At 44.5% G+C, this 9,841-nt stretch overlaps 1 protein-coding gene across 3 annotated transcripts in view; it reads left to right on the forward strand.

The window, feature by feature from the left end:
- Positions 1-6,930, forward strand: part of top3b (DNA topoisomerase III beta) — an 88,562-nt gene extending 81,632 nt beyond the window's left edge. For 2 of the 3 annotated variants that reach the window (XM_085909064.1, XM_085909067.1), the window contains 3 exons: positions 513-714; positions 5,235-5,422; positions 6,045-6,930. In XM_085909064.1, the coding sequence (XP_085765190.1) occupies positions 513-714; positions 5,235-5,422; positions 6,045-6,323 (669 nt within the window). In that variant the 3' untranslated portion in view covers positions 6,324-6,930. The remainder of the gene's footprint in view (positions 1-512; positions 715-5,234; positions 5,423-6,044) is intronic. The other variant, XM_085909065.1, reaches the window with a different exon arrangement.
- The last annotated feature ends 2,911 nt before the right edge of the window (positions 6,931-9,841 follow it).

The raw sequence follows: 9,841 nt of genomic DNA on the forward strand, positions 1-9,841 counted from the left end.
TTGTTTCATTTACCTTATCCAGTCATTTGCTGGAACTGACCACTTTAGATATATATTTTTTTAAATCTCTAGAACAGTAATTCTTAACCTGGGTTCGATCAAACCCTAGGGCTTCGGCAGAGCCTCCACTGCGAAGGTCCGAACACACCTGATTTATTGTGTAAATTCATGATGATGCATATCTGAATTGGTCTCGCAATGGCAACAACACAAGTCACTGATTTGTAGGTATGTCATTTGTTGTGAGTTCATGCATTGTGTTGTTTATGTTCTTTAAAAAAGGTGATGTTCCTACACGGATCATTTTGTGCACTAGTAAAAAAACATCTATGTCTTAAAAAAAAAAGTTTCACTTAAGAGTGGTTTGATGAATGCGTGTATGAAACTGGTGGGGTTCGGTATCTCCAACAAGATTAAGAATCATTCCACTAGAACTTCTAGATTTCTTTGTAATTTAAATTGCATTACATATCAACTGTATTATTGTTTACATCAGCCTAACATTTTTGCAGGCCAAACCTAGTCGACTCCACTGCTCCCACTGTGATGAGACATATAGTTTACCCCAGAATGGAGCCATCAAACTATATAAAGAACTTCGCTGTCCACTGGATGACTTTGAGCTCGTGCTGTGGACGTCTGGCACCCGAGGCAAAAGTTACCCCCTGTGCCCCTATTGCTTCAGCAACCCGCCTTTCAGGGACATGAAAAAAAGTAAGAACACTACCTTATTTTCACGTTTATTAGGCCCGTCTTAGATGTTCTTTAAAAGGTGCGGCGCGCCCTATCATGCGGTGGTCCCGATGTGTGTTGTTGTTGTTAGGCGGACGTATTAAAGAGCAACATGAGAACGTTATAGGGAGAATTGTGGGCGTGGATTTGCAGTACGCCCTGCCTTGTGTGTTGTGGTTGTTGTAAGGAGGACGTAGTACAGAACGCCATGAGAAAGTTGAAGGGGGAAGTGTGGGCGGTGGAATTGTGGGCGTGGATTATATATAAAAGAACGGGTACATGCTTCATCCAAAACATCGTTATGACAACAGTGAAAATAGCAAATATATAACAATATATAAACTATGTATGAAATAACATTAATATAAACAACAATTCTATCGAACCATCCGTGTCACTCCAAATCTTTAAATCCATCGGAATCTTTGTCTTGTGTCACGCACACAGCTGCTGACGCCGGAAAGACTACGTGCGCCGCTGACGTCAGACTAGATATATCAAATAAATGTAATATAAAGAACAGTTTTAACAAACCATCCGTGACACTCAAAATCATTAAATCCATTGGAGTATTTCAAGATTCAAGAAGAATTTATTCGAATGTTTGAGCGTGCCAAACAAGGAATTTGACTTCGTTACATCAGAGTCTCTGTTCATCATTTAGGTGACCAACAACACTCAGGACATGTGAAAATGACAAATGACAATATTCTCAGCCATCCCCTGATCTTAAACTCCCATGAGGGCAAGGAAAAACTCAAATCTCCAACTAGGGGAAGTGAGAAACCTTAAGAAGAGACCACAGATGGGAGGGTCCCTCTTCCAGGATGACCAGGCTGCAATGGATGCTGAGAAGACACATAGTACAAACAGTGTAGACAATTCAAAAAGGTGTGGAGAGCAGGATGTTATTGCACAGCAATGACTCTGAGACTCTAAGAGTGGTGTGAGTTCATCAGAGCAACAGCCCGGGGGAAGAAGCTGTCTCTGTGTCTGCTGGTTTTGGCGTACAGAGCTCTATAACGCCGTCCGGAGGGGAGTAATTCAAACAGACTGTAACCTGGGTGAGAAGGGTCTGAAGAGATGTTGCTTGCGCGTTTCCTGGTCCTGGACAGGTACAAGTCTTGGATAGATGGGAGGTTGATTCCAATGATCTTTTCTGCAGTCCTGATTGTCCGTTGCAGTCTGTGCTTGTCTTGTTTGGAGGCCGATCCAAACCAGACAGTGATGGAGGTGCAGAGGACAGACTGGATGATGGCAGTGTAGAAGATCTTCAGCAGCTCCCGCGGCAGGTTGAACTTCTTGAGCAGTCTCAGGAAATACAGCCTCTGCTGGGCCTTCTTCCGGACAGAGTCTATGTGGCCGGTCCATTTCAGGTCCCGTGAGATTGTGGTACCCAGGAACTTGAAGGTGTCTGAGGAGAGTATAGTATTACTGCGGATAGTGAGGGGTGAAAGTGGTGAAGGATCTCGCCTGAAATCCACTGTCATCTCCACGGTCTTGAGCGGGTTCAGCTCCAGGTGATTTTGGCTGCACCAGTGGACCAGCTGCTCCACCTCCTGTCTGTACGCAGTCTCATCACCGTCCCGGATCAGTCCGATGAAAGTCGTGTTGTCTGCATACTTCAGGAGCTTCACAGGAGAGTCACCTGAGGAGAAGTCGTTGGTGTAGAGAGAGAAGAGCAGTGAGGAGAGGACGCACCCCTGAGGGGCGCCGGTACTGGTGGTCCTGGTACCAGATGTGATGCTCCCCAGCCTCACACGCTGTCTCCTGTTGGTCAGGAAGCTGGTGGAGGCAGGCACCGCGAGCTGGATGAGCTTCTGTTGGAGGAGAGATGGTGTTGAACGCCGAGCTGAAATCCACAAACAGGATCCTGGCGTATGTTCCTGGGGTGTCCAGGTGGTGCAGGATGTAGTGCAGTCCCATGTTGACGCAATCATCCACCGACCTGTTTGCCCGGTAGGCAAACTGGAGGGGGTCAAGCAGGGGGCCCGTGTCATGCTTCAGGTGGTTCAGCACCAACCTCTCGAAAGATTTCATGACCACAGATGTCAGAGCGACAGGTTTGTAGTCATTCAATCCTGTGATGGCGGGCTTCTTGGCCACTGGAACGATGGTGGAGCTTTGGAAGCACGAGGGCACCTCACACAGCTCCAGGGAGCGGTTGAAGATCCGTGCAAAGGTGGGCGCCAGCTGCTCAGCACAGACTTTCAAGCAGGAGGGTGACACGCCGTCTGGGCCCGGTGCCTTCCTGATCTTTTGTCTCCGGAACACCTGGCGCACTTCCTCCTCACGGATCTGGAATGCGGGCACGGCCTCTGCAAGAGAGAGATTAGGTGACAGCGGTGACGGAGGTGTGGACAGAATGGTTGTGAGGGGAGGGGAGTATGTTGATTGTGCTGCAGGAGGTTCTGTTGTGTGGGAGGACCGATCAAACCTGCAGTAGAACCTGTTCAGCTGGTTAGCAAGCCTTGGGCTCTCCACAGGACGGGGGGTTCGTTTCTTGAAGCTCGTGATGCTCTGCAGACCTTTCCACACTGTTGAGGGATCAGGATTGGCAGAGAGGTGTCTCTCCAGGCTCTCCCCGTAACACCTCCTGGCTTTCCTGACCTCTTGGTTCAGTGTGTTTCTGGTCTGCTTGAACAGGTCCCGGTCGCTGCTCCTGTAGGCCTCCTCCTTGGCTTTGCGCAGCCTCCTGAGGTTCGGTGTAAACCAAGGTTTGTCGTTGTACGTGCAGAAGGCACACACAGATCCTCACAAAAACAGATGTATGATGTGACAGTGTCAGTGAGTTCATGCAGGTCTGAAGTTGTAGCTTCGAAAACTCCCCAATCTGTGCAGTCACAGCAGGCTTGGAGGTCCTGCCTTGACTCCACTGTCCACTTCCTCACAGTCTTCACTACAGGCTTAGAAGTTTTTAGTTTCTGCCTGTAGGCCCGGACCAGATGAACTAGACAGTGGTCCGAGAGTCCTAAAGCTGCACAAGCCACAAAGTGGTATGCATCCTTAATTACGGTGTAGCAGTGGTCCAGTGTCTGTGCCCCTCTGGTGGGACACGTAATGTGTTGTCTGTATCTGGGGAGTTCGTGTGCAAGGTTTGCCCTGTTGAGATCACCCAAAACAATGATTAGTGAATTTGGTAGAAGTTTCTCCATGTCTGTCACCTGGTCGGCCAGCATATACGTGGCTTCACTCGCACACGCGTGTGGTGGAATCTAAACAGCCGCCATGACGATCGAGGAGAACTCCCGTGGTGAATAGTGCGGCCGGCAGTTTATGAAGAGTGTTTCTAGGAGAGGGCTGCAAGACTCTTTCAACACCGTGACATCAGTACACCAACATTCATTCATGTAGAAACAGAGTCCACCTCCCTTTGATTTTCCAGTGAGCTTCGCGCTCTGTGTCAAAAAAAAAAAAGAATCATACACAGCTGTTGACGTCGGAACTACGTGGGCAGCTGACGTCAGACTAGATCTATCAAATAAATGTATTATTAACAAGAATTCTAACGAACCATTCGTGTCGCTCCAAATCATTAAATCCACCGGAATATTCATCCTCTGTGTAAAAAAAAACGCCCCAAAAAACAGCTGTCAATTCCGGACCTACGTGTGCCGCTGACGTCAGCTTCGTCGTCAGTTGCGGCCCCAATTATTCCACAGATCTAGTATATAACTATATTATAGCTTTACCAAAGCTTCGTCGTCAGTTGCGGCCCCAATTATTCCACAGATCTAGTATATAACTATATTATAGCTTTACCAAAGTACCAGGCAAGACATGGGTTTGGTAACCGGCTCTTTATTTCACAAATCAAGAGCTCAACTTAAAAGCCGACACACGTAAGTGCCCTGGATCAGACACACCATCAACTTCATACTCCAGGCTGTTAGGATTCTGAACTCTCTCCCCCCTCCACCCTCGGCTGCATAACGTCCTGGCCTTTTGGGCCACGTTGGCTGCCTTGCACTACTACTATTCCTGTACTTTTGCGCTATATTATGACTATCTGCTGTATGCATACTTGCTCCATTTTTGTTCCTCTTATTCATTTATTTATTTATGATTTATTCATCACTCTTATTTATTCATTGTACGTGTCTTCTTGTTTTTACTTCTTGTGTTTACTTGAATGTTTTGTTTGTCCGTGTAATACAAATAAATAAATAAATAAATAAATAAATAAATAAATAAATACATTTTATATATATGTCTTGTCACCGTGGGATAGTAGGAAACGAAATTTCGATCTCTTTGTGTGTCTTGATGTGAAGAAATTGACAATAAAGGAGACTTTGACTTTTGAAATGTAGCGCCGCATACCTGTAGCTCATTGCTGCTCACCGCTAGCTTCTCACCTGATTACCATGATTTGGATTATTTCAGGTTTTATAGAATTAACAAATATTTTAGGTTTCATATTTGTTTGTATAATGTTTTATATATTTGAAACATTGTCCGTAATTCATGTTACCTTCTGTGGTCCTTCCCAATTCTCCTAGATATAGGATGCAATGAATGTACCCATCCTTCCTGCCAGCACTCTCTCAACTCCTTGGGGATTGGACAATGTGTGGAGTGTGACAGTGGAGTTTTGGTGCTGGATCCAACTTCTGGGCCAAAATGGAAGATGTCCTGTAATCGATGCAACGTTGTAGTTAATTTCTTTGAACATGCGCATCGAGTGCAGGTAAGATATGAATCGTCTTATGTTGTCCTGTAATTGATCTTTTATTCTCTATATTCCTGTATTACATGCAAAATTCATTCAGTAATGATAATTTTAAACTTTTTCTCAGCACAATCACAAAAGGCTTTAAATAAGGTGGGTGGGTCATAAACATTTAGCTTGTAGTATTTGCTAAAAGACATGAAATTTCTTTCACAATTTAAAGGTTTTTTTAATTGCATGTCTTTTATCGTTTTTGTCGTGTCTGATGTTTATATTGTCTGTTTATTTATGTATTTAACTGCTGGCAACTGAATTCCCCCCGGTGATCAATAACCTGCCTACCGACCTACCTAATAATTTCCTTTTAAAGCCCTGCAAGCGAGTCCACATCTAAAAAACGCCACTATCTGAAAATTAGGACTACCCGCTGACTTCCCCGCATCCCACCTCTTCGGTGGTTGCGCACAAATTTCTAAGATACCCATGTCTGTCAGAGGTCTGAATGCAAAAGTTGTTTCACCTTGAAAGTACGCAAGGCAGGTGTTCAAAAAATTACTTGGGTGCAAATGGGAGAATATACCCATTGGTGAGTGATCTCTTCCATAACACTTAATAAAGCCTGCATTTCTTATTTCCACAGGTTGCTCAAGAGAATTGCAATGCCTGTGATGCCTCCCTGGTCACAGTAGACTTCAATAAAGCCTCCAGCCCACTGTCTGCCGGTGATACCCAACACACCGGCTGTGTTTTCTGCGATTCACTCTTCCAGGATCTTGTGGAGCTTAAACATGCAACCATGAAGCACCCCATGCACAGGGGTGGAGGTAAAAGAAGAGAACGAGGGCGAGGCAGGGGACGTCGAGGCGCTCCAAAAAAGCCAAAAGATAAAATGGCTGAATTGGCAGCATACTTTGTATAGTGTATTACTCTTGTGTGTCATCATTTTATTTTATTTTTGTACTCAACATAATTTCACATACTGCGGGTGTATTATCTTCGTAATACTTCAAGTTGGTTTTTCCTAACTGGTGTGTGGAGACACAAAAGTGGCCCAGTAACAGCTGTCGTTCCTGTTTTTCAATTTATTGTTTTATATTCAGGTCCTATAGGTGTTTTTTTTTCCATAAAAATATTTACTGTAATTATTTGCTGCAAACTGATAAGCGCTTTTTAGGCTGATGCTAATTATGTTATTTGGCAGAAAAGAAATTAATCTGAACATTTTTTCAGACAAACATTACAGATGAACAGTTCAGAAGATGGATCGATGGAATACCTTATTTTTGACGACTCCTATGTATCCCAGTACAGTATTTTCCCTTAATTGCCATGGAGCATTCATGTTCTGGAAGGAATTCTGTCGCCTACTGGAGGCCATCACGAACCACTGACCACCTGTCCTTTTCCTGCAAGCAACCATGCACGTCCAAGCACCTGTCGCCGCTCTGTCAGCACTGCTTCTCTGCTGCACCTACCAAAGTACCAGTCTTCCAGTTCCCTTTTTGTCAATAAAAAGATTTGACTCACTTGGTCATTCTGCCCAGTTTCCGACAAGAAGTGTATACTGAACTGGTTTCCCTTCGCATAAATCCTTATTTAAAAAGCAACTCATCTTTGACAGGGGCATTTTCTTCTAAAAATGCATTGTTTTATCTCAGTGTGATGTCTCGGTCTGAACACTCAGGGATGCCATGTAAAATATGAATTAAAATGAAGAATACAGACTGTGGAAATTGAAGAAAACAGAATGTGGAAATTAGGTTCCAAAGTCCTTGTTAGCTATAAAATCAGTATACACATTAGAATAAGAATAGCAAAAACATTAGTAACAAAACATAATACACTGCTCAAAAAAATTAAAGGAACTTTTTTTTATCAGGGTATGGCATGAATTCAATTACACTTTTTTGATAAGGTTTTGGTCAGGCACGTGGCAGAGGGGGTTGCTAATAACTTTCAGCTGCATTGATGTTGATGGAATTAACAACAGGTACACTAGAGGGGCAACAACGAGATGGTCCCCAAAACAGGACTGGTTTTGCTGGTGGAGGTCATTTCAAGCTCCTCCCTCTTAATCTTTTTTAACTGTTTTTCCACAAGTCTTGGCTTTAGCAAGAGTCGTCATCATGACTGGAAGCATGAGGCGATTTCTTAACCCTCCTGAAGTTGCGCAGATTGTCCAACTCCTCCAGGATGACACATCCATGCGTGCTGTTGCAAGAGGATTTGATGTCTTCCAGTACAATCTCCAGAGCATGGAGGAGATTCCAGGAGACAGGAAGTTACTCTAGGAGAGTGTTGGAATAATCTCGGGGGAAGCCTTGGCCTGCCAGACCAGGAGGCCTTATCTTTTACGAGTTTACGACTCTCCTTTAAACTAAATGCTTTGTATTTGGTTCAAGGAATGTCTTTTGATCCCCGTCAGCCTTATGTTTCCTTCCTATCCTTATGGTACTTTTGTGTTTGTTCTGTAAGAAGTCTTCACTAACAATGAGCAGAGCTTCTTTGCATAGGCGAAATGTTCTTTGTTTAGTTTAAAGGGACTTCATTTCTTTTAGTTAACTGTAGCCTTGATTCATAGATTGTAGTTGATCGGAACTGTTTTTCTTTGTTAAATGTTATATACAGTTTGGAGTAGTCACATATAAGTTATCCCATATTTACTCAATGTTCGTTTAAGGAACTGTATACCAGTTACCTGACATTTACTTAATGTGTTGAAATGTTTAGGTAGGACTAGATATTATTATTATTATGTGTTGTGTTAGTTTACTAAGAAGATAAACTTAGCAAGGGTTTAGTTGCATTGTTCCACAGGTAAGCGGCATTCAACGTGCTTCAAGTTATCTGATCACAGTCGAGGAGGAGTCGGCCACCCATGGAGAAGACAACTGGTTGAGGGAAGAGAACAGACTCTGCAATCCCAAATGCGGGGGTCGAGGGCCGACAAGTGCTAGGTCACACTACACTACATTCCTTAGCTAATCAGCGTTGCTGCAACCACTATCTCCCCTCCCTTTAGTGTGGCAACGCCTCTGTAACCAGGGCAACCAAGACATTAAAAAGAGGAGCACGTGGAGGAGGAACTCAGAACTGGTGGAGATTGTAACTGAGCTTCCTTTCTCTATCGTTCTCCTCGCGAGTAAACTCATCCTGGTTGTCTTCTCCTCTTCGTTCCAGCATGTGATTTAATGTCTGATGATATTTAGACCCAACAGAGAGCTGCACAGGGCCGTAGACGGTCCTCATCCCATCAGCAGGACCGCTGCTTTGTGCAAGGAGGAAGAGGTTGAGCACTGCCCGAGACCTACAAAATGACCTTCAGCAGGCTACTGGTGTGAGTGTCTGCCCAAACAGTCAGAAAGAGACTTCACGAAGGTGGACTCAGGGCACGACGACCTGTAGTGTGCCATATGCTCACGACTCAGCACTGTGGAGCTCGATTGGCATTTGCCATAGAACACCAGAATTGGCAAGTCCACCACTGGCACCCTGTGCTTTTCACAGATGAGAGCAGGTTTACCCTGAGCACCTGTGATAGACGTGAAAGGGTCTGGAGAAGCAAAGGAGAGCGCTATGCTGCCTGCAACATCATTCAGCATGACCGGTTCGGTGGTGGGTCAGTGATGGTCTGGGGAGGCATTTCCATGGAGGGAAAAACAGACCTCTACAGGCTAGAGGTCCTGGGTTCCTCCTGATCCACGACATTCCCAGCCTCATGTGGCAAGAGTATGCAGACAGTATCTGGAGGATGAAGGAATTGACACAATTGAATGGCCCTCACGATCACCTGATCTAAACCCGATAGAACACCTTTGGGGCATAATGTTTCGGTTCATCAGACGCCGCCAGGTTGCTCGTTAGACTTTGCAGGAGCTCACTGATGCCCTTAGACAGATCTGGGAGGATATCCCACAAGACACCATCCGTCATCTCATTAGGAGCATGGCGCGACGTTGTCAAGCATTCATACAAGAAAGATATTGAAAAGAGTTTTCAATTGCAGAAATTGAATTTAGGCAAAATGGACGAGCCTGCCACATCATTTTTTCCACTTTGATTTTTGTGATGTCTATATACTGAGCCTTCTGTAGGCTGAAAACTTTTATTTCCTTCAAAGGATGTGGCATCCTTTTGTTCCCGAGACATTAAACTATCCATATCAGTATAGATATCCAACCTTTTTTTTCACCATTGAAATCTGATGTTTTCAAAGTGTTCCTTTAATTTTTTTGAGCAGTGTAGTTTGCCAGAACTGTTACAAAAGATGAAAAAGAGCTGATGTTAAGAACCAATGGGGAAAGTGTGAGTATCATCTGCAGGGACTGGCGTCATCTGGAGAACTAAGAAACCAAGGAGCGGGGAGAAGAACGAAGTGAAAGTACAACCACGAGGGTCGCCAACGAACGGCTATGGAAGACGAACTGGCCCCACCTT

Source organism: Syngnathus leptorhynchus, chromosome 4 (genome assembly GCF_054491065.1).
Source record: "Syngnathus leptorhynchus isolate UIUO chromosome 4, UIUO_Slep, whole genome shotgun sequence".
Classification (NCBI taxonomy): domain Eukaryota; kingdom Metazoa; phylum Chordata; class Actinopteri; order Syngnathiformes; family Syngnathidae; genus Syngnathus; species Syngnathus leptorhynchus.